The 24,875-nt window shown below is 46.4% G+C and overlaps 1 protein-coding gene across 12 annotated transcripts in view; it reads left to right on the forward strand.

The window, feature by feature from the left end:
• PAG1 (phosphoprotein membrane anchor with glycosphingolipid microdomains 1) overlaps positions 1-24,875 on the forward strand; it is a 153,606-nt gene that overhangs the window by 119,979 nt on the left and 8,752 nt on the right. For 11 of the 12 annotated variants that reach the window (XM_044928648.2, XM_044928652.2, XM_044928655.2 and 8 more), the window contains 5 exons: positions 11,029-11,236; positions 12,855-12,906; positions 16,000-16,096; positions 19,573-20,174; positions 24,767-24,826. In XM_044928648.2, coding sequence (XP_044784583.2) covers positions 11,112-11,236; positions 12,855-12,906; positions 16,000-16,096; positions 19,573-20,174; positions 24,767-24,826 — 936 coding nt within the window. In that variant the 5' untranslated portion in view covers positions 11,029-11,111. Of the gene's footprint in view, positions 1-3,019; positions 3,268-11,028; positions 11,237-12,854; positions 12,907-15,999; positions 16,097-19,572; positions 20,175-24,766; positions 24,827-24,875 lie in introns of those variants that run through there. The other variant, XM_025265201.3, reaches the window with a different exon arrangement.

Below are 24,875 nucleotides of genomic sequence, written 5' to 3' on the forward strand. Positions count from 1 at the left end.
TGCCGTGCTGGTGTTCCCAGCATGCATGCGTGCTCAGTCACGTCCGACTCTTTGTGACCCCATGGACTATACCCTGCCAGGCTCCTCTGTCTGTGGGGTTCTCCAGGCAAGAATACTGGAGTGGGTTGCCGTTTCCTCCTCCAGAGGATCTTCCTGACCCAGGGATCGAACCCACCTCTCTTGCTTCTCCTGCATTGGCAGGCGGATTCTTTACCTGCTGTGCCACCTGGGAAGCCCAGTATTGTCAGAAGTGCTGTTGATGTTTCAGGGGTTGTTGGAATTTACTTCTGACACTGGACACTGACCTTAAAGACCTCACATGAGGGGGACTTCCCTGGTGGGCCAGCGGTTAAGAATCCACCATCCACGTGCTCTCACAGTGACACATTTACAGCTGGCTGTGACTCAGTAAAGTTTTGTTTTGTTTTGTTTTTTCCAAAAAAAAAGAATCCACCATCCAATGCAGGGGACACAAGTTCAATCCCTGATCAGGGGACTAGGATCCCACATGCCATGGGGCCAGTAAGCCTGTGCACCACAACTTCAGAGCCCTTCTAGAGCCCGTGCCCCCACAACAAGAGAAGCTGCTGCACCCTGAAACCGGAGAAAGGACGTGCCACAACCAAGACTCAGGGCAGCCAGAAAAAAGTCCACCTGTGATGTCCCCTCCAGACACGTGTGACCTCGTCATGTTTTCCATGAATCACTAAGACTGTGCTTCCTGGGGAGTTGAAACTATTGATCCCACTGAGGATTTGTGTCTCAGAACTTAGGAATCACCAACTTCTTTTATAAAAGGATCTCAGAGATGGAAAGAAACCTTATAAGTGACCTCACTTTTCAGAAAGAGAAATGGAGGCACAGGAGGTTTGGGCTCATTTCGGGCCACACAGCGATGCTCTGGGAAGGAATGGAGTGGGAGCTGGGTCTGTGACTCCATGCACCAGTGACTCGTCCACTCGCTGCCATCTCATTAGACTCTGGAGAGAGCGGCCTTGTGTGTGGGTGCTTCTGTGAGAATCAAGAAGGCTCCAGAGACACTGGAGCTCTGACCTCATCTCACATAACTCTGAGTAAGATGAAGGTCAGGTTTCAGCACAGGAATCTGGTTGGATGACCCTTCAGCCCTAGTTAAGGAAGAGGAAATCTACACTAGAATTACTCATCCATGGCCCTCAGACCAGCAGCCTAGACCTTGCCTGTGAGCCAGGTAGAAATGCAGGATTCACAGGAATATAAGAGAGCAGACTGGTGATTACCAAGGGGGAAAGGGTTGGGGATGGGGTGGGAGGTCAGGGTTAGCAGGTGCAAGCTTCTATGCGTAGAATGGATAAACAAGGTCCTGCTGTATAGCACAGAAAACCATATTCAGTATCCTAAGATGAGCCATAATGGAAAAGAATATGAAAAATGTATATATATCTATAATACTGAGTCACTTGGTGTGTAGCAGAAATTAACACAACATTGTAAATCAACTGTACTTCAATTGTGTGTGCTGTGTGTGTGCTAAGCCACTTTGCTGCTGCTGCTAAGTCACTTCAGTCGTGTCCAACTCTGTGTGACCCCATAGACAGCAGCCCACCAGTCTCCCCCGTCCCTGAGATTCTCCAGGCAAGAACACTGGAGTGGGTTGCCATCTCCTTCTCCAATGCGTGAAAGTGAAAAGTGAAAGTAAAGTCGCTCAGTCGTGTCCGACCCTCAGCGACCCCATGGACTGCAGCCTACCAGGCTCCTCCGTCCATGGGATTTTCCAGGCAGCAGTACTGGAGTGGGGTGCCAGCTAAGCCGCTTTAGTCATGTCCAATTCTTTGCGACCCTTCAGACTATAGCCCACCAGGCTCCTCTTCATGGGATTCTCCAGGCAAGAATACTGGAGTGGGTTGCCGTGCCCTCCTCCAAGGGATCTTCCCAACCCAAAACTCAGGATCTCTACCACTAGTGCCACCTGTTGCTGTTGTTCAGTCGCTCAGTCGTGTCCAACTCTGCGACTCCATGGACTGCAGCACTCCAGGCTTCCCGGTCCATGAGATTTCCCAGGCAAGAATACTGGAGTGGGTTGCCATTTCCTTCTCCAAGCACCACCTAGGAAGCCCCAATTAAAAAATATTAAAACTAAAAATAATAATAATAATAGCCTACAGGATTCAGAATCTGCAGCTTAACAAGATCCCCAGGTGTTCTGTCTGCAGTAGGTCCTGTCCTAGAACTGTCTTCTCCAGTTTCAGCATGCATCACATCACCTGGAGGGCTTGCGAAAACAGAGTTCGCTCAGCCTCACCCCAGACTTCCTGACTCATAAGCCTCGGGGAAGGTCCAGAATTCTGCATTTTTAACAAGTTCCCAGGTGATGATGAGGCTTCTGCTCCAGGACCCCCATTTGAGAAGCTCTGCTCTGCAAAGACCATGACCTTGTTGCTTCTTCTCCAAGGGGCTTGGGGAGCCATACTCCCTGAGTATCTGCACACACTGCCCACACCCTTCCAGCAGAAAGCCTTGATGATGAGCCCCGAGAACATACATTTTTAAATAACGAGTTCTGACTCATTCTGATCAAGCCGTCGCTCTGTCTCCCCAGCCCTAAGTAGTTTCCGGGAACACTGACAAGTAACCTACAGGGATGTTTTTTGCAGATTTTTGCTTTCTAGAAGTCAATGAAACGTATTTTGTTGACCAGTTTTATAACCTAAAGAATCCTTAATGCTTGTAAAATGTAGGAAAGATGAGGGCTTCTCTGGTGGCTCAGTGGTACAGAATCTGCCTGCCAGTGCAGGAGACACAGGTGCGATCCCTGGTCCAGGAAGATCCCGGGAGCCACAACTGCTGAGCCCGTGTGTCTCACCTCCTGAAGCCTGAATGCCCTAAGACCATGCTCCACAATTAGAGAAGCCACCACCACAATGAGAAGCGAGCACTCCACAATTAGAGAGTAGCCCCCACTCTCCACAGCTAGAGAAAAGCCTGCACATCAACAAAGACCCAGCACAGCCAAAAATAAATAAAAATTTTTTTTTATTTGGGAAGTATGAGAGTAAAAGATGGCCCTGATGTGTTAACCACTGAGGAGTAAGTCGAGCTGCTGTCTTGCTAGTGCCTGGGCATGATGTTAAGTCAGCGCGCTCACATCCGGGTACATCAGAGGGTGTGGTTGATCTAACTCACAAGGAAGCCAGCACTATGAACTAGGATTCCTCTGGGACGTGGCTTAAATTCAGTCTAATCTCTGAAATTCTACTTCTTCCATCCTGAAGAGTTCCTTTTCCCAGGGTAAGCATCCTTTGTTGTACAGTCTGCATGCAGTAGCCGGGTTAGGTGAGGGCTTGGTAAAAGCTAATTGGGACGTGACAGATACTAGAGCATGTGTAATTAGCTGTCCAACCTCAGTCCAAGTGTTACAATGAATCTGATCTTTTAAATATCATGATCCATGAGTGGAGGATCTGAGAGGCATTTATGTCATGTGGTGAATTTCTGAACCTCTCAACAAAGAGGTTGCGGGGCTTTTCTTGGCTAAGTCTTTTACTGTTATGAAAAAAAGTGGCTGAATCACCCGAGCTTCCGAAACCAAATAAAAAGTGCAACGTGGTGCTTAACAGAGTGAGATCTAAAAGTCCTGACCTCATATAGAAAACAGGCTTGTGGCTGCCAGGGGGGAGGAGGGGGTGGGGAAGGGTGGATTAGGAGTTTGGGATTAGTAGATACAAATTATAATATAGAGAATGGATAAACCACGAGGTCCTAGTGTGTAGTACAAGGAACTATATTCGATATCCTGGGATAGACCATAATGGAAAAGAATATGAATAAGAATGTGTGTGTGTGTGTGTCTATCTGTATCGGTTCATTGTATAGTAGAAATTAACACTGTAAATCAACTGTACTTTAACAAAATAAATTTTAAAAATAGAAGTAAATAAAAGTCCTCATCTCTGTAAACCGGCCCTGTGTGTAAGCACCACATCCCCACCGGGCTCCAACAAAGCGGATGGTGCCAGGGCTGCAAAGTGCTCTAGGTCGCTTGGAAGGAAGGCCCATGATGAGGAGGCTGGGAGTGAGCAGTGGGCAAACCAGCGGAGAATGAGTGTTCTTCTCTCCGATACTGAAAACCAGTCACTATAGCGTGAAGCTGAGCTTGCCGGGAAGATGGCAGGGCTTCCATATCCTCACCTGTCTGTGCTTGTCCCAGCCAGGTGGACACCTGAGGGTTACGAACACGGTGGAGGTGGCTGTGTTTTTTATTTCAAGCCTGGCCCCTTCCTGGCCCTGAGGGGGCATGTGGGGAGAAGCCAGTTGCTCGTGTGTAGGATGGAGGCCGCAACATGGAGATTCCCCATCAGGTAGGCAGGCAGGCTGGCCGGCTTCTGAACTCCTCTTATCCCTTGGCTTCATTTGAGAAGACTGAGAAAAAGAATTTCTTCTTCTAATTCTTACCATCTCTGAAGGCCTTTGTCAAGAACCATCCAGGTGCTTCAGTGAGAGTACAAAGAAGGCAGGTGTCTGTGTTCATTCCAGAACTGAGGGTTTGCCAGTTAAACCCTTGGCTTATTTAATTGTTTGCTTGGTGTGCTCATCTCTTTTAATTCTCCTTTTCTTCCTGACCTGATAAAGTATTCATTAAACTTGCCTTTTGAGAGTCAGGTGGGGAATCTTCCTTTCACAGAAACATAAAAATTTCTGGACTGGGTCCTATATCCCAGCTCATGGAGACATTGAGAATATGGTGGGATGTGAGATGGATATGTGTCTGCCCTCAGGGAACTTTTAATTCAGATCAGCAGAGCAAATATGCAAGACAGGAAGAAATAGAGCTGAAAGGTCCAACTGTACACTTTGTAAAAAGACCATTAAGACTTGCTTATGCAAATTGAAGACCCCTTACCTGTGCTCCTCACCCAGTCTGTCAAAATCATTCTCTCTCCCTCTCCCCCTTCCTCCTCTCCGGTTCTCTCAGGAGATTTATGTTTGAAAATAAAAAATGAACCTTGGTAATTGGTTTCCAAGTCAGGATACGAAGAACAGTAACCTTAGAAGGCATTCCTTAACCACCAAAGTCACTTGCCTTTTGGCTTTTCTCAAGGCAAAACCAAAATGGTGGCGGGACTTTGATAAGCAGTAAACTATATTCTGTAATGTAAGTTTAGTGTATTTTGGAAATGAGACACACACACACACACCCCTCAGAGGGTCAGATTTCCCATTTCCTGTGGGGATCAATAGGTTTGGTGTGTACAGGATGAAATCAGATTAGGCTGACAGATGGCCTGCAAGATTGATAACCTGCCCTGGAGATGAACGCTCGGGTCTTCCTGCAGCAGCAGCAGCAGCAGCAGCAGCAGCGAACCTTGATGGCAGGGCCAGTTTGCTGACGTCAAGTGTTTCTCTTGTGCTCCAAGTTGCTGAAGGAAGAAATGTCAAGATACTGCTCCAGAGTGATGGTGAAATGATTCAGGAAAACCATCAAGAAAATCTCACCCTGGAGACCTTTGCTGTCTTGCGCTCTTTGGGTGTGTTTCCCCCTGACTCAGGGAAAGATGGCAGAGAAGCGGGATGATCTTTACAGCAACTGGTTTGGCAGAGACCCTTGGGTCTTAGCAGGGCCCCCATGGACAGCAGACGTTGCCTGAGGTGACTCCTTGTCCACAGCAGTCCTGCTTGACTCTCCTGTGTTCAGTGAACACAGCTTCCCGACAGCAGGGCCCCTTTGGTCTGAAGGGAAAGTGACCTCAATTCAGATACTTCAGCTTCAGAGTCTTCAGGGAACAGGAGAATTCCGTGGAGGGGTTCTTGCCCCTGCAGCCGGTGCGCCTGCACCTGCTTCATGGGACAGAAACCCGGCAGAGAATCTCGGTCCTCAGCCCTTGTTAAATGTGTCTGATTGATCTGTTGCTTGTAAAGTGTCATTTTATTGCATGGTTCCCACACTTGGTGACAACCAGGAAGGAGGCGTATCCATGGGGATGGGTCCTCCATCTCCTTATTTCAGCATCAGTGAGGGGTCGTGCGTGGAGGTGGTTTCCATCGTGTGTAATTATGAGTTAACTAGGACAGCTGTAAAATGATAATGACCATCATTACTGACCTCAGCCGGCTTCAAAGGAGCCATAGCTAATCTAACTGCTGCTGCTGCTGCTGCTGCTAAGTCACTTCAGTTGTGTCCGACTCTGTGCAACACCATAGATGGCAGCCCACCAGGCTCCCCCGTCCCTGGGATTCTCCAGGCAAGAACACTGGAGAACACTTTCATTCACTTCACCCAGTTTTTGTTTTCCTTATTGGACTTGATCGGAGTGGCTGATGGTCTAGGCTAATGAAGACAATTAAAATGCTCAACAGAGGCACCAACAACAAGAATAGCAGGTCTCTCCAGGAGAAGCCTGCTGATTAGGGCCGAGAATAGAATTACACTGCCCCCTTGTGGTTGAAAGTGGCATGTGCTTTTAAAATAAAAGGCTTTGGGTTTTTCTCAAGATCGAATCGCTTGTTGATTAAACCAAGAAATGAATGGATATAAAAGTATGAGAAATTTTGGAGTTTTCAGTCCAAAATAGTTATCCAGCACAACTTCTAAAAAAACATCCCCAACAGAAGTCCTGTGAACTCAAGCACCGGCCAAGTGACAGGTTCCCACAGTAGTCTGAAATCGAGGGGTAGGAGGATCCCAGTGCCTCTTACACAGCAATGTGTGGGTGGGTGGCTGGGTGGGTATGCGCGTATGCATGTGTGTGCTCTGTCTCTAAGTCGTGTTCAATTCTTTACGACCCCGTGGACTGGAGCCCTCCAGGCTCCTCTGTCCATGGGATTCTCCAGGCAAGAATACTGGAGTGGGTTGCCATTTCCTTCTCCAGGGAATCTTCCCGATGCAGGGATCAAACCTGCATCTCCTGCATTGGCATCTCCCACTAAGCCACCTGGGAAGCTCTTAAAGAGCAATACTATAATTATTGCTGGTCATGAATGGTGCATCAGTGCAGCAAACAGTAAAGCCTATTCTAAAAGAGAAAGAGCTGATGTACAACTATTAGGCTAAACCTGCTGTTTCACTAATATGATCTTTTGCAGCACATCTTAGTGGGACATTCAGGTGTCTTAATAAATGTTCACTGAGGTCAGTGAATGGTCCTGCTTTGCCCTATGTTGAATTACTCATAAAATATTTACACATGAGGTCTGACAATGGGATGCTGTTTGAAGAAACAGCATTCTATAATTGAATGTAATTTTATTGTGATAGGTAGGAAGAGAATTAGAGAAATAGGCTTAACTATCTCCTTGAAAAAATCGTGAGAGAGCACCCCAAACTGTTCATGTGCTTCTGCTGATATGGCTTGATTCAGGATGCTCAGGAGACATCTTACTTGATGAAGGAATTAGGAGAGAATAAACTGGTCCCCATGGGCTTCCCTGGTGGATCAAATGGTAAAGAATCCACCTTCAATGCAGAACACGTGGGTCCAACCCCTGGGTCAGGAAGGTCCCCTGGATGAAGGGAATGGCAACCCACTCCAGTATCCTTGCCTGGAGAATTCCATGGACAGAGGAGCCTGGTGGGCTACAGCCTATGAGATTGCAAAGAGTCAGGCACGACTGGGTGACTAAACATATCCACACACATAGAAGCTGGTCCCCAAGACCAGTAACAGCATCAGCCTTGGACTGTCTTTTCCATGTGGACCCTGGCAAAGAGTGTAAGGTATAGGAAAGCCTCACTCCTTGCGGGACCATTCCTTTTCAGGGTGACTCCTTACTTTCCAGAGACTGTGCCTTGTTTTCTCTCCCTCTGTCGCTACTCTTGAGAGAAATCTTCAACCTTTGGTAAGGGTGCAGATGGCTCCGCTACTCAAGATGAGCTACATGAAGGACCCCTGAGCACTGCATTTAAGTTCAGGGAAACCAGTGTGTGAGGGCCCAGCCTTGTGCAGGAAAGTCCATTCCACTTCTTGGAAAGCCCCGGACCATTAGCACAGGGCTTCCACTCTCATCCCCACTGGGAAGGAGGAACATGGAAGCCAAACATGTGCATCTACACATGTGGGGGAGGAATGGGCTATCTACACACTGGGAGGGGTAGAGGTAGTCTATCTGCACACCGGAGAGCGCAGGCCATGAACGCCCACGGCGGGGAGGCGGTCATGTCTCAACTGTAGATAAGCCAGAAGAAATGGGCAGAATTATGGAAACAGAAAGAGGCTAGGAGACAAGAGTTAACAGTGGTGTGGATTTTCTCTAAAAGAAGAATAATCCCGCCTAGAAGTCATATGTGTGTAGACACCTCCCACACACACTGCTGGCCCCTGCAAAGGAAGGGGCTCCCGCCACACTCCCAACCCGGGCTGTGACCTGTGCGGCTCCTTCAGTTGCATGCAGAAGTTTCCGAGGGGCGAAAGCCACCCACACAATCGGAGCCCTTGCCCTGGGGGATTACAGTGTATTATAATATCTGACTCAGAAACACACCAGATCTTTCTTTTCACTGTGGCATTTTTTCTGTGCACCAGGAGAACTTTTGGAAAAAGTATTGCTTTCACTTTCAGAAGCTTTTCTGCAGATTCTAGTGGAAGGGTAGTGAGCCCGGAGTTTTGACACATTTTCTGTGAGTTACATCCTTTATTCAGTCGCTGGTAATAATCTGCTTTCATCCTCCTCCCCATATTGCTCTGTGAGGCAAAGCACCATATTATATTCTATCGCCTCCCCCTGTTGAGAGAGAGAAAGAAAAACGTGCACAGAGATGAGAGAGGGGCTTGCTGGATGGATATGTGGCTTTTGAATAATTCACCAAAGAAACTATTTTCTAAGGACCTAGCGCTTTATCAATAGACACTGATCAATCATTGTACGAATGAGTGAGCAAATGAAAGAAGGAACACACAAATGCCTGCACAACAGATCTTCTTCGTTTGTGCCTCTTAAAGTGCGCCACGCATGGACCTGGATATAAACATTTATTGATTTATGTGCTTGCTTGAATGTATTTTAATAACTTACTCTGATGCCAATTTGTAGCCTAAGTTTAAAGTGAATTATTCATTGTTGCAACGAATCATAAGAGAAGTGCTCTTCAGTTATAGCTGTCCAGGGGCAAACAGGCAAAGGCAACGTGACCGTCCATGACAGTATGTGTGCAGTGTTCACAGGCATAATATATAACCAACGCAGGAAGAATGCAGTTCTTTATTACCCAGGAAGTTGTACATTTATGTATTTATGGACCTTTAGGATGTGTTCGTGTTGGTTTAAGGCCGTATAGAAAGCAGTCAGCTTCATCTCCTAGAATTCTCTCTGCATACTTACAGATACAATTTCTTTTTCCCCAGCTTTTTTTTAATTATTATTTTTCACCTTTGAATATTTAAATAAATGCAAAATGTTTCACCTGGAGCAAGTTTTCTCCTGTTGAACCACAGTGCACTCCCTAAGCTGCCCATGTGCAGGCTTGATGTAGCTGCTCAGTGGATGGCTACATAGTCCCAGCTCTGTCAAGGAGCAAATGGAAATGCAAATATCAACCAGCCTTTTTATTAAAAAGTGTTTTGAGTTCTAATGAATTGTCATGACACAAATATTTATTTGGTGACTTTATTCACGTAACTTGAGAATGAAGCTAAGGCTGTGTTAAGTGAGAAATGTTCTAGAATTGATCAAAGCAAATGTTCTTTAACAAGCTCTGATGAGAAAGCAAATCATTAATTTGAAATAGTGCTCTATTTTTCCAAATCTAAATCTTAAAATATTTCACAAAGCTCGTTGGCTGTTTTCATTTAGAAGCCTTGTAACTCACTGGACCTGGGAGCAATAGCCCCCAGTGAGAAGGAGCGCCCTCTAGGGGCAGAGGCCACAAGTGCTGGCTGGACTCAGGTCCTCCACTGCCACTGAGCCTGGCAACACCGCGGGGGGAACTTAGTGCCTGAACTTCAGCTTCCTTGTCTGAAAAATGGGAGTTAGTCATGCTTTCTTCACAGGCTTGTGTCAGCGATTAAATGAGGAAAGCACTTGACTGCATGTGTGCTAAGTCACTTCAGTCGTGTCCCACTCTTTGCGACCCTATGGACTGTAGCCCACCAGGCTTCTCTGTCCATGGGATTCTCCAGGCAAGAATACTGGAGTGAGTTGCCATGTCCTTCTCCAGGGAATCTTCCTGACCCAGGAATCAAACCTGCATCTCCTACATCTCCTGCCTTGGCAGACGGATTCTTTACCACTAGTGCCGCCTAGGAAGCCCCCATGTGCCAGGTACTCAGTGCCAGGTACTACAATGTCCTAGGGACAGCTCTTACACTCGGTTTGTAGTTGTTTATAACTAGGCTTCTTTGCTGCTGGTGATGTGTTCTCAGCACAGAATTTCCTCCAGTGTCTTGAAAGTAGACTTACTGAATGCTTACAACCTTTCACGAAAGCCAGCCCTGAAAATAAAGTCATAGGCTCAGAACAGGTAACTGTTTCTGAAGGTGAATATAAAGACTATGTCATTAATTGTATTGACCTTAAACCTTCTCGGAGAGAAGCAGGCTTGGGGAGTTGAGGATTCAAGTGGGGAAGAAAAACGTAGCAAACTACGTTTTTGTGAAAGCTGTAATAAATGGTTTACAGTGTTCTGTGGAAAAAAGGAATCCAAATACACGTGTATTTATTTGTTGTTTCTTTTTCAGCAGATTTTCCTCCAGGTGAAACATTTTGCATTTATTTAAATATTTAAAGGTGAAAAATAATAATTAAAAAGACTTGGAGTCTTACTTGAAAACATTAAGAATCCATCCCCCAAACCTACAAAAATAACATCTGTGGCCTCAAAACATAGAGCTAGGCACCACACACTCCTGCTTTGCATTTTGGGTAAGAAAACAAAAGCCCGGACCACGGAGGGGTACTGGTTTCAGGTCGAGTCCAGTGTGTTCTGTACACACCTCCCTGATCTGCTCAGACTTGCCCCCAGCCCCCACTCTCATCTAGCCCCTCCCCCACAGGAACTTGCTACCGGATTCTAGCACCTCTCCTGAGAAGTTGTCAAAACACAAGCTGTTCTCTCTGCAGGAAGACGCCACCCTCTGCCCCCATGTTGCCACCTTGGAAGGACTGACTGACTCCAGCAGCCCGTGCCACTCCCTGCCCCCACCATGGGATCCGAGGGAAGCTTGCTGATCGAGGGACAAACACAGATCATCCTGTTGGGGAGCCTGGCATCTGTGGCCACCTTCTTCCTCATCACCTTCCTCATCTTTCTGTGTTCCAGTTGCAACAGGTGAGAGTGACGGGTGTCTACCGAAGCCTTAAAATAACACGTTCCTGGGACCTAGAAGACTTTCTGTATTAAAAAGCCTGTGATGGATGGCATCCCACTGCATAGATGTTCACAGACACTCCTGTGATTAACTGCCTTCTCTCCTGCAAAGGGGCCCAGGACACTTTTTATTAGCTCAGTGAAAGGCCATATTTGGTTTTCCTGGGGAGCAAGTGGAAGAGACCTTATATATGAAAGCCCTTATATATGAAACTTCCCAGAAGGAACTTTTTTCTGTTCTCATGAGCACACCCATGTCTAAATTTATATTGTCTTTCTCCATCTGTGGACATTTGGAAATCTAAGTACGATGTGTATTAAACACACTCTATTTTGCTACCATTTGAGAGTTACTGAGAATTTTTGCTGCTCTGTAGCTGTGGAGGGGTCATTTTATTAAAGACTTGTAATCTAGAACTGCAGTTTCTTAAGAACCAGATTTTTCTAAAAGAGAACCAACCATTCTGTGTATGAAATAACCGTCTTGTCTTATTTTAGAATTACACTTCTCTCTCTCTCTCGACTCCTTCATATAAAATGTGTAACCCTCCCACCAAAAAAAAAAAGGAGATCTTTGCTTGGAGAGAAGCAGAGTCCTTCCGAAGCCAGAGTGATTTTCCAGGTGTTCGGACATTGTTACAACATATGCCGCTCTCTGGTGAGCTGGCTGCTGCTGGAGCAGCCAGTGCAGACCAGCTGGCAGCCAACCCTCTTCTAAACTCTTCTCAATAACCTTGGAAGAGAGTTGCCAAGTGTCATTTAAAAGTCCGGATATGGCTTCCTGCACTGAAGTCTCTGTCAAAAAGAGAAAATCTGGAGTCCCTGAACTCAAGTAGTGCCGGTTCGGACCCAGGTCTCCTGAGCTGGAGACCAGCTGGCTGAAGAAATAAGACCAAAGAAGAGAGGAGTGTCAACTCTTCTGGGCCTGGGAGAGCCTGTCGCTGTAATTATTTATGCTCCCACTAGGTGTCACTGTTGCCTTATACGTCTATGGGAAAGGTAGCTTCTAGTACTGACGGCTTTCTTTAGCCTGTCCTGAGTAAAAATAAATTCTATTTTTACTGGATGGACTTTTCCATAGTCTGGAAGTACACATGACTCATCCTGAGAGCATGTACCCTTCCCAACAAGCCAAAAGTTGTATTTTCTTTATTTTCTCAATCCCCTGGCAGTGTGTGACTTTGCAAAGACTGAATTAAGAAAAATGAAGACATGAGAATTGTCTGGACTTCCTTAAAAAATAAAAATTAAAAAAGAAATCATCCCAGTATTCTAGATATAAACAGTTTATACTCAGGAAACTGCCCCCAGTCCTCTTGTTAACTTGTATTTTCTACTCCTGGAGGAAGTGGGGGCAAGAGAGCTGGCCAGCCCCTTGCTAGGACTTGACCCCCTCAGACCCTGCTGCCTGCAGAGGAGGGGTAAGTTGTCTGGCTTCTGGTTTCTCAGTAAAATAAAGTCGGTTCTTTATTAAAAGAGAGATTTAAGTGTTGATACAGTTTGGATAGGAAAGGGGAGTGTATGTTTGATTTTAGGTGGCACGTTGGATATTACAGCCACGTTTCCTTTTCTGTTTCAGAGAAAAGAAGCCAAGACCGCACAGTGGGGACCATGAGAACCTGATGAACGTGGTGAGTGTGCGTGCATGTGTGTGTGTGTGCACACGCATGTGCCCTTTGAGGCATCAGCCACTTCTCTAAGCAGGTCCCTGCAAGCTTACAAGCTGAGGGCAGCAACTCAGCCAGAGTTAACTGGCTGCCTGGGCTGAGCCCTTGTGCTGCAGGTTTATCCTCCCCGTGGCTAGCTTGTGTGCATGCTCAGTCACTTCAGTTGTGTCTGGCTCTTTGCAGCCAGCGCTCGGAAGCTGCTCGGATAGTCCCAGCTTACCGCAGGCACGTTTCTGTTTCGCCTCTGCCCAGCTCCAGCTGGTTTATTAGTTGGCCACACCTGTCATAACAAAGGACTGCAAGCTGAGTGGCTTAAATAATAAATTTATCATCTCAGTTCTGGAGGCTAGAAATTCAAGATCACGGTAGCAGCAGGCTATGAGGGCGCGCGTGTTCCAGGCTGCTCTCCTCGCTTCCAGCGGTGCCCTTGGCGATGCTTGAAGACTCTGCCCTCACTGACATATCTGTCCCTGTGACTCTTCATACCATCTTCCCTCTGTGTGTATTTATGTCTGTCCATGTTCCCCTTTTAGAAGGCCTCTGATATGACCTCATCCCTCATCTTAACCTGTTTCATCCGCAACGACCCTGAGTCCATAGGAGGTCCGTTCTGAGGTATTGAGGGTTAGGACTTCACTACAGGAATTTAGGGAGGATGAAAATTCAACCCATAACAGCTATCAGTAAGGTCGCAGGAGCCTGAGACCCCCAGCATCCTAGATGGCCTGGCCCAGTTTTCTTGGTCTGTGTCCTACAGGGTCCTGACAAGCTCTGAGGGCCTCTGGGATCCACCCAGGTGAGGAGCAGCTTGAGCATCCTGGTCCCACCTTGTTCCGCTCAGGCCTGTGCCCTTAACTGGCTGAACAATACTAACAGCTGGGGGTGGGCCACCCTCCCATTGTTGTTGTTGAGTTGCTACGTTGTTCTTGAGTCACTAAGTCATGTCTGACTCTTTGTGACCCCATGGACTGTAGCCCACCAGGTACCTCTGTCCATGGGATTCTCCAGGCAAGGATACCGGAGTGGGTTGCCATGCCCTCCTCCAGGGGATCTTCCCAACCCAGGGATTGAACCCATATCTTCTGCTTGTCAGGCGGATTCTTTTCTGCTGAGTCACCAGGGAAGCCCCTGCCTTCATATACGCAGGATAAAACTATGAAGTTGCTTTCTCTCCTAGATGTAATTTCTCAAGAACAACTGTAAATCTGTCTGAGGAAGAAGGGGCAAAGAGGAACGATGGATGAGTGAGGGGTCTGGAGGTGAGGGATCTGGAGGTGAGGTCTGGAGTAAAAAAAGCAGCCAGCAGTCAGGTTCTGAGCCCCCCAGCAGGCGTCTCCAGTCCCGGGCGCCCTGCCCTGTGAATGTGGGCACTCTTCCAGCCCGGGCAACGAAGTGGTCAAGTCTCCTCTCCTAGGAGCCCCGGGGGTCCTCCCTTTTGTCTCTGTGTGCAGGAGGCTCACACACCCACCTCTTCCCGGCTTCTCAGCACCGCCCTCCCTCTTACCCTCACTTTGTCACCCCCACGGCAGTCTCTGGTTGTCTGTGTCCCCACTTCTCACCTGTCCGCAGCACCTCTGTTAGACTGCACCCAGAAGGTTGGTGGGGGAGAAGATGGCGCCTCTGCTGTAGCTTCACACACACGCAGGTCCAGGGGCGACCCAGGGGAAAGGGGGTCCCCTGTCATGGGATTGAAACAGTTGATTCCCTGTAAGTTTCTGGAGCATGATGAGCGTGAGCTCCATACTCTATTATTATTTTTGTGGTTTAGTCACCAAGTCGTGTCCAACTCTTTGCGACCCCTTGGACTATAGCCCACCAGGCTCCTCTGTCCATGGGATTGTCCAGGCAAGAGTACTGGAGTGGGTTGCCATTTCCTCCTCCAGGGGATCTTCCCGGATTGGTGATCTAACCTGTGTCTCCTGCTTGGCAGGTGTATTCTTTACCACTGAGCCACCTGGGAAGCCCCCTGTGTTGTTATTACTTCGTTGCCAGTCAGGAGTCAGAGAATTTGAGAAGCCAGGTAGCCAAGTGGTGCTATTTACATCAGAACTTCCTGTGTGGACTCCTGGAGCCGGTTGGGTGTGGCCACCTGGGTCCTGCATGTACTTCATGAGCGGGATTGGGGAGCAGACCGTATCAGCAGTGATTCAGCTGCTACATGAGACAGGCGGCATATTTCAAGAAATACGTGATCTAGCAACGTACTTCCAACTGTAGCTCAGCCTTGTGTATTATGCCCTGTATTGTCCACTTCCACCAATAAGCCCAGTAAAAAACGATCAATGCCATTCTTCCCCTCAAGGGTCCTGAATTTGTGAGAATAAGGAAGGTTTGCAGACCTAAGCTTTAGCATACAACATTTTTTGTGAACCTTCAAGTGGAGACTTGGCTGATTATGAACATCTCAGATGTCAGTGACATTTATCTTTGATCAGATTTAAGACTCTTCCCTTCAGATGACAAAGGTGATGTTTTCCCTCGTTTGCCTCAGCATGACACACCTTTGAAAAGGGTGACATTTCCGGCATCTCTGGGAGAAAGACGAGGCCGCTATCTGCTGGCGCTGATTCGGATCAGCCCTGGGGCTTCCCCGTCCCGCCTTGCCTTGAGCTAGGAGACTGGCTCCCCACGACCTGCTGTAGCCCACCTGTGATCTGGGAAGGGAAACTCTGTGGGTGGCAGCCTCAGGAGATTCCCAGGACAGCTCTGTCCAACAGAACCTTCTATCAAGATGGCTTGGCTGCACTGACAGAATGGCGACTGCCCACATGTGGCTGTTGAGCCCTTGACATGCAGCTAGTCCAACTGAGGGACTCAACTTCATTTCATTTCACTTAATTTGCATCTAAGTAGCAGATTTGGGTTTTGTTGTTGCTGTTCTAATTTTTAGACAAAGCCATGGACGGAATTCCCTGGTGGTCCACTGGTTAGGACTCTGGGGAACTAAGGTCCCACAGGCTATGCAAATGAATAAATATAAATAAAACAACAACAAAAAGGCATGGCTATTCCCCTCTGCCCCGCAGTCTGACTCTCCTGGCACCTTTGTTCTTGCAGCCTTCTGACAAGGAGATGTTCAGCCGCTCTGTCACCAGCCTGGCCACAGATGCGCCCCCTAGCAGCGAGCAGAACGGAGCACTCACCAACGGAGATGGTAAGTGCTGCCACAATTCCAGCTTTCCGGGCAGGCCTCATTACCTGCGAAAGAACTAGAAATGTAGCTCAGAAAGGTCAGAAAATGTAGCTCAGAACACCACCGCTATTACCATCATCATTTTTTAATAACACCAGCTCACTTGCCTGCGTGACCTGGATGGAAGTACCTGGGAATTAATATCTTCCCCAAGGCAGCCCTTCACCAATGAGTGGTACAAGGAGGGGTCCCTTGTCCCTTGCCTGAGATAACTCGAAGGCCTGTTTATTGCTCTGTTTTTCCAGACTTTTCCTGCAGGATTTGGCTCCAGTCACATATTTGAAGCTGTCTTATTAATGCAGACTTTATTGGCTACATTATCCAGTGTATTTCTTTCACCTTTCAATAAACCGTTCACACATGAAAAAAGAAAATGTAGCTCAAAAAAACTAGGAAATGTGTTCTTGCTCTCCTTTTGTATTACTGCCAGTTTTAGCAAAAAAAAAAAATATCATTTGGATGAAAAGTTAGTATCTATGAGTTGACTGCTGGGTGCCCTCGCTCTAAGATCTGTAAGTTTATGAACTCGTGTACACTAACAACTGTAAGATTGCTGTTACCTATAAGATTACTATTACTAGTATTACTACTGCTCTGTAAGATGGAGATTATTACTGTCCTCAGTTTACAGAGGAGGCAACTGAAACATTGCTGCTGCAGCAAATTACCACAAAGTTAGTGTCTGAGAACAGCACAGATTAATTTACAGCTCTGGGTATCAGAGTCTGAACCAGGTCTCCCTGGGCTAAAATCTGTAAGGTATTGTCCAGCCCTTTACAGCTCTGGGTATCAGAGTTTGAACCGGGTCTCCCTGGGCTAAAATCTGTAAGTATTGTCCAGCCCAGTAGCAGCAGGGCAGGATTTCCTCCCCAGGTTCTAGGGGAGAATCTGGTTCCTCGCCTGCTTCAGCTTCTAGAAGCTGCCTGCGTTGGTCCAGGCCTTTCTCTCCATCGTCAAGCCTCTCTCAGGCTCTCCTGCCCATTTCACTTACAGGTGTTAGCTGCTCAGTCATGTCTGACTCTTTTTGAGACCCCATGGACTGTAGCCCACCAGGCTCCTCTGTCCATGGAATTTTCCAGGCAAAAATACTAGAGTGGGTTACCATTTCCTTCTCCAGGGGATCTTCCCCACCCAGGGATCAAACCCATGTCTTCCATATTGCAGGCAGATTCTTTACTGTCTAAGGCACCAGGAAGCCCCTTTCACTTATAAGGACCCTCCTAATTACACTGGGCCCACCTGGATGCCCAGGGTCCTCCCCATCTCAAGGTCAACAGGTAGGCAGTTTATCCTTGTCCTAAATTCCTCCTTTGCCATGTGACGAAACACATTCATGGAATCTAGGGATTAGGACGTGGACACCTAAGGGTGCATTATTCTGCCTGGCACAGAGAAGTTCTTAATTTGCCTAAGATCTTATGGTCTATGCACTAAGGATCTGTAATCTGAACCTTTGATTTGAGTCCTAGGCACCCCATCTACACGCTCACTGCCTGATGTGAATGCTGACAGAGGTCACAACTACATTTCCATGGTGCAGTTTACAGACTGCTTTCACCTGCAATAGCAAATCCTCTTTTACCTCCATTTATAGACGAGGAAGCTGTGGGGCAGTCAGGATTGACACTGTGTCTTCAGACGCCAGTGCCGGTTCTGTCTACCAGGACACAAACATCTAAATCCAGAGGGCGAAAGTTCACCTCCTCCAGGATGATTAAGTATTCAGAACACAGTGGGTGGTGGTGATAACTTCACAGATCAAGAGATCCATTATCAATTTCCCCAGATGTTGTGTCCAGTTCTTTGCGACACCATGGACTGTAGTCCGCCAGGCTCTTCTGTCCATGGAATTCTCCAGGCAAGAATACCAGAGTGGGTAGCAATTCCCTTCTCTAGAGGACCTTCCCAACCCACAGATCAAACCCAGATCTCCTGCACCGCAGGCAGATTCTTTACCATCTGAGCCCCTGGGGAAGCCCAGATACTCCTTAGGGACACTTATTTCAAGCCCCCTCCCCCAAAGAGAAGTAGTCTTTTTTTTTTCCAGAACAGGAGGTAAGCATTTTATTCTTTCTTTCACTCATTTCGTTTTTCATGTAAAAACCTAGTGAGATCAGCCATACCATAGATACTATTCTGGACTCAGGGTCTTAGAGAACCCCAGTTTAGTCAGTAAAAACAAGTAGATTAAAAAACTTAAGTTTTTTTGCATAAGTTTTGCATATATAGGCTATATATAACAAAAATATAAAGTAAATACATATGAATATACCAGTATAAATATATGTTTAGGTATACATTGGCACTTAAACACACACATATATATGAAGAATATATAGTACATGAAGAACATGCAAGACACAGTCATTTAACAGCCGGCTCACTATTGTGAGATACAGTGTAGGTACCTGCAGCACAGACTCATTGGACATCACTGATGAAGGATGTATCCAGCATTCAACCATCCCTGGCACCTATAGGCCCTCAAAAATCATTTGATGCAAAAATAATCACAATATTTAAAGTAATTATCCTTCAATTAAAATAAATGGACTAATATAAAAAAAGTCATTTGATTAAGGGATGACTGAATGCCTCCACAGGGTTACATTTCTGTGGCAATCTAAGAATTTCTTGTTTGCATTTTCTAATTTGAAGTAGAAATGTTGGGGTGGGGGAGGGGCAGTGAGCTGGAGGGAAAAGCTTTAAAAAGGCACAGGGTAGGTGGACCCTTTGGGACTCTGTTTTGGCCACAGTTTTGCCCCATGGTTTCCATCATGTCTGTCAAAGTGACCCGTGAAGGAGGATGGCTCCCAAACAGTCCCTCCAAACAGGGGGAGTAGTCACCATGCATGCCCCTCTTCAGGTGCCCAGCCCCCCACCACAGTCTGGCCCCTTGCAGCATCACGTTCATCCTCTGGTCCCTTGAACACTGCCTATAAGAAGCCCATCAGGAGTAACCACAAATGTTGTATAATTGTGACCCAAATTTATAGCCAAGACATTTTATTACATACTGTATTGGAAAGATGAAATGGATGGCTTTAGTTTACACTGTGATTGAAATAAGAATGTATGTTAGTTGCTCAGTCATGTCTGACTCCTTGCGACCCCATGGACCATAGCCTGCCAGGCTCCTCTGTCCATGGAATTCTCCAGGCAAGAATACTGTTGTGGGTGGCCATTCCCTTCTCCAGGGGACCTTCCCAACCCAGGGATTGAACCTGCATCTCCTGCATTGGCAGGCAGATTCTATACTGTCTGAGCCACCAGGGAAGCCCAGATTTCCACTAACAGTCACATCATGTACAATTTGCAACTTCAAGTCAAATAAAAAGCCAGCACATTGATTTCACTTCACTTGACATTATCCGAGTCACTGTAATAATTCTATAAGGAAGCGTCTTTCTCCACTTTTAATACTCCTGCTGCTTTAGTTCTTTCAGAAGACAGCACGGTGACCTGCATGCAACATTATGAGGAAGTCCAGACCTCGGCTTCAGATCTACTGGACTCCCAGGACAGCACAGGGAAGCCAAAATGTCATCAAAGTCGAGAGTTGCCCAGAATTCCCCCAGAGAGCTCGGTGGACACGATGCACAATGGGAGAAGTGCAGACGGGGACCAGGCTCTGCGGATGGAAGGACCCTATGAAGTGCTCAAGGACAGTTCCTCGCAAGAAAACATGGTGGAGGACTGCTTGTATGAAACCGTGAACGAAATTAAGGAGGTGACGGCAGCTGCCCAGCCAAGTCGAGGCCACAGCAGTAGGTCGAAGTCTACTTCCGGTGTGAAAGAGCTTCCGGGGCTGCAGGCCAACAGCAGAACAGACTTTGCCGAGTATGCCTCGGTGGACAGAAACAAAAAGTGTCGACAGAGTGTCAACGCGGAGATTCTTCTTGGAAATTCATGTGATCCAGAAGAGGAGGCCCCGCCTCCTGTCCCCGTGAAACTCCTGGACGAAAATGAAAACCTTCAGAAGGAAGAGAGTCAAGCACGAGAAGAGGGAGCCGCTGAGGGGACCAGTGAAACCAACAAGGTGGGTTCCTGCGATTTTGTTTCAGAGCTTTGGTCCCAGTTGGGAATCTAGCTAAACCTGGGGCGTTTGTTTGCATGGTATTCTAAGAAATACATGCTGACATCTTCACGTGCACTGAATGGTAAAAGCTGTTTTCATGTAAGCTGTGTTTGAATTTTTTTACCCCTCCAAGTAATAAAATACTGAAAACTCATGCTTACAAAATATTTCTGCCTTGGCATCTTGGATATTTTCCAGTTTTTGCATCATGTCTAGTTGAGGCCAAGTATTATTTTCTACATTTTGAAGGCCAAAAACGAAAAAGATGAGACTTTGCTGCCCATTTAGCCTCTTCTACTTTTCGCCATCCCAAGCAGTGGGGTGATTCCCGCCCCTCCACCCAAGGTCCCAGAAATCAGAGCCCAGGAACAAGCCCACAGGTGCTGCTGGGCATATCTGGTTATGTATAGACTTTTATAGGAGTCAAGTAAGAGATTTTATTTAACAACAATTTCTAAACAATAACCTGTGACTCTTAAGTTTAGATGTTCAACAGAGCTCTAAAATGCAGTAAGAATCCCTGAGCCTTCTCTGTGTGTGTCCTGTGAACTGACATCCGAGCCACAATAGCTTGGAATTCTCATCTCCAGCTGTCAGCATTACCTTGCAATTTTCCATTCTCTGCAGAGACAACAGTAGGGTTCTCTTCTCAGGTTTCGGTAGGAAAGCTAAGTAGGGGCTAGTCAGTCAATAGCAGCCTTAGAAAACTTGTGGAGTTCATGATCCAAAGGGGAGCCCTGGCTAAGGTTATATGTGCATGCTAAGTCACTTCAGTTGTGTCTGACTCTGCGACCCCATAGACTGTAGCCTGCTAGGCTCCTCTGTCTGTGGGATTCTCCAGGCAAAGATACTGGAGTGGGTTGCCATGCCCTCCTCTAGGGGATCTTCCCGACCCAGGGATGGAGCCTGCGTCTGTTCTGTCTCCTGCATTGATTGGCAGGTGGGTTCTTTACCACTAGCGTCACTTGGGAAGCCCTTATTCCAAGGGGTCATTCTGCACAGAGTTCTCTGAATGCATTTCAGCTTTTCATGTTACCCACGAAGTAAGCCGTTGACAACACCAATGAAGTGTTTATGAACATATTTGTTAAAGGCAAAAACGCAGCCCAATTTTTTGCCCTTTGTATAACCAAAGATAATAAAACTAATGTGAAGTTTATGCTGTTTAAAACAGTTAAACCTTTTTTTACTTACAAGCAGTTGATAGATAAGAGAGTTGATTGTCTAACCACTGCCAAGTAAGCCATTCTCCAGATGTCACATTAGAAACTGGAAATACCCATCTGGGAACCAGATTACCTTTCTGTAGGAATATAGGGATGAATGATCCATCGTTTCCATATAAACCATTCTCATTTTAAGTGATTGGGAGAACTTGAAATGCTTAATATTCATGCTTTCATTTGCAAAAGGATTTTAATGAGCTTTTCCACTGTAAGCTGCAAGATCTAGGTGCTGGGAATGCACTAGTGAACAAGCAGATAAATGAACAAAAACCTCTGCCCCTGTGGCGCTTACATTTTAGTTAGAAGATAAAGACATAAATATGTATGTAAGTAAAATATATTTTTTATATAATACTTATATGTAAAATGAAGTCACTAAGTCGTGTCTGACTCTTTGTGACCCCATAGATTGTAGACCACCAGGCTCCTCTGTCCATGGAATTTTCCAGGCAAGAACTGGAGTGGGTTGCCATTGCCTTCTTCAGGGGCTCTTCCCAACCCAAGGATCGAAACCAGGTCTACAGCATTGTAGGCAGACTCGACCATCCAAGCGGCCAGGGAAGCCCCATATATACATATGTATTATATAGATAACGTCACTGACTCAATGGACATGAGTTTGAGCAAACTCCAGGAGATAATGAAGGACAGGGAAGCCTAGCGTACTGCAGTCCACGGGTTCAAAAAGAGTCAGACACGACTTAGTGACTGAACAACAAAAGTATATCTTAGAAGGCTTTAAAATATAAAGGAAAAAAATCAGAACAGAATCTGAGGGACTGAGAAAATTGGGTAGGAGCACAGTTGTGAGGAGAGTGGTCAGGGCATACCTGGCTTTGTTCAAAGGGGCATTGGAACAAAAAATTAAAAGGAGTTGAGAGAGTGACTTGGTTCATGTTTTAGGGGAAGAGCCAATGAAGTAGAGGGAATGGCCAGTATGAAGGCCCTGAGGCCAGAGCACGCCCAGCCTCTCCAGGGACGAAGAGGGTATAGGTGTGGCTGGAGAGGAGAGAGCAAGGCTAAGAGGAGTTGAAAGAGAGATTAACTGGGGGCCCAGCCCTGTATGGCCTTGGCTTATAATCTGAATAAAATGGGGTCGCTTGAAAGCCTTGAGCAGGATGACTTCATCTGGGTTTAAGAAGGATCCCTCTGATGGAGTTGACATTCAGCCGTGAAGAATGGAAGCAAGGAGACCAGTTGGGTAGCCATTCTAATAAGCAAGACAAGAAACACTTGTTGGAACAGGGTAGGAGCAGCAGAAGTAACAGGAGACACTAAACTAGAACCAGGAGATTTGTTGATGGGCCAGATGTGGATGAAAGGATGAGGAAACAGTGATGAATCCAGGGTGTGGCCTGAGCCCCTGGAAGTGTGGGACTGCCATAAACTGAAGTAGAAGGACTGTGGGCCAAGCAAATTTGGGAGTTCGGGGCTGGACATATTGGTTTGAGATAGATATTGGTCATCCAAGAAGCAACATCAGAGAACAGCTGGATGGAGGAGCAGGCTTATAAGGATAGGCCTGGGCTGGGCTTGTACATTTGGAAGTCAGCAGCAGAAATTAGTTTTTTCAAGCTGACATCGGGTGAGATCACTGCATGAGTGTGTGTGAGTGGGGACTTGAAGAGTTCTAAAGACACAGGTCCAGGAAAGAAAGAAGCCAGCAGAAGAGAGGAAAACAGGAGAGAAAAACAGGAAAATCCAGTGTCCTAGAAGCCAAGGAGTGAGTGTTCGGGGAAGAAGGGGTGACCTTGCAGCACACAGCAGGTGGGTCAGGAGAGAGGTCAGGAGAGATCAGTGACACGGTGGACATCAGTGTCCTCCTCAAGAGCAGTTTCTTTGGAATCTAGGAGGCAGAAACTGAACTGAAATGGGTTTGGAGAGATAATAGGAAGAGAAAAATTGAGTGTTGTTTTTTTTTAGACAACTCTTTTAAGAGGTTTTGCTATAATGGAATTAGTAACAGAACTAGAAGGGTGTGTTGGTTTGGTTTGGGTTTTAGAATAGATAAATAGCCTGTTTTTATGTGGATGGGGATGACTCCATAGAGGGGAAAGTTGATGTAGACAGAATGGAGTGTTGCTGGTGCTTATATCCACAAGTGGGTGCAAGGGGTCAGGGTCTCCTGCACAGGAGGAAGGGATTTCCTTAAGGTGGAGCATGGAACGTTCACTTGTGGCAGCGGGCAGGAAGGAAGACGTGTGAATGCAGAGACTGGAGGTGTGATGGGAGAGGTAGAAGTTTATAGACATTTCTTTTGATTCCTTCAGTTTTCTCAAGGTCCTCAGCTAGGGATGAGGTGTTGGGGGTTCGGGGAGAGAGGAGAAGATGTGAAGAAGGCAGCTAGGAAAGCAGGGGCCAGGGGGTAGTAGCAGGTGTAGGAAGATTCAGAGCAGCTTTAAGGACTCACTTGAGGGGTGAGTTCTCCAGTGACCAGGAAGGGAGTGGAGTACTTAAAGTACGACAGTGGTGGCCAACCATGGAGCTTGAGTTTGATAGGGTAAGAAGGAAGGACACTGAGGAGAAGTGAGACATGGAAAAAGTGGTTGGGGGCCCCACAGTTTTGCAGGCTTGTTGAAACTGGGTTATGGGAGGAGTAGGCATGAATAGTGAGTGCTGGTCGGAAGGGGCCTGCAGGGAGATGGGATAGTGGGGCTGCTGTGGTTTAGGGTAAGAGGGGTCTGAGGTGCAGACTGAGCAGGGAGGTGGGGCAAGGATGCACGGTCAGTGCAGGGAGGTCAAGGAGTAGGTGCAGGTTTGGAAGGATACAGGTCGGTTGAAATCACCAAGAATTCAGGCAGGAGATGTGTTAGAGATTCAGTGAACCCAGAGCCAGAATCACCAAGAATCACCAAGAAATGAGGCCAGAAAATGTGAGTTGATTTCTCCACTAGTTGTGAAAAGTTTCCAGATGGCTTAAGAATCTTCCTGATGACTCATGCAAACTAGAAATAAAAAGTTTAGGGATTTGACAAACACCATGGTATTTTTTCAGTCAATTTTTCAATCTTTCATTAATGATCAATCCTTCAGTGATAATTAGGAGTTGAAACAGTAGGCTTCATAATCATTTGGTTTTTCTGTACCTACAGATTCAAATAAAAAAATTAGAAGAAACTTATCTAATGTAATACTGCTGGGTATGTAAAATCATACTTATGTGTTTATTCCTGAGGTCCTTTATATAATTTCTTTGTAGAAAATAGTTTCTTGTCTAAAAATCGTTTGAAAACATTTTTGTTTATAGTTGCATCAAAGCATATGCCCAAAAAAAGGTTAAATTATTGACTTTAAACTCTCTTCTCTTGATTTATTTTGTTCTAACAGAGACTTAGTTCATTGTCGTACAAGTCCCGGGAAGAAGACCCAACTCTCACAGAAGAAGAGGTGAGTTTTGTTACTTTTAAATAATCCAGAAGCTCTTGTAATAGAGAAT

Source organism: Bubalus bubalis, chromosome 15 (assembly GCF_019923935.1).
Source record: "Bubalus bubalis isolate 160015118507 breed Murrah chromosome 15, NDDB_SH_1, whole genome shotgun sequence".
Lineage (NCBI taxonomy): Eukaryota > Metazoa > Chordata > Mammalia > Artiodactyla > Bovidae > Bubalus > Bubalus bubalis.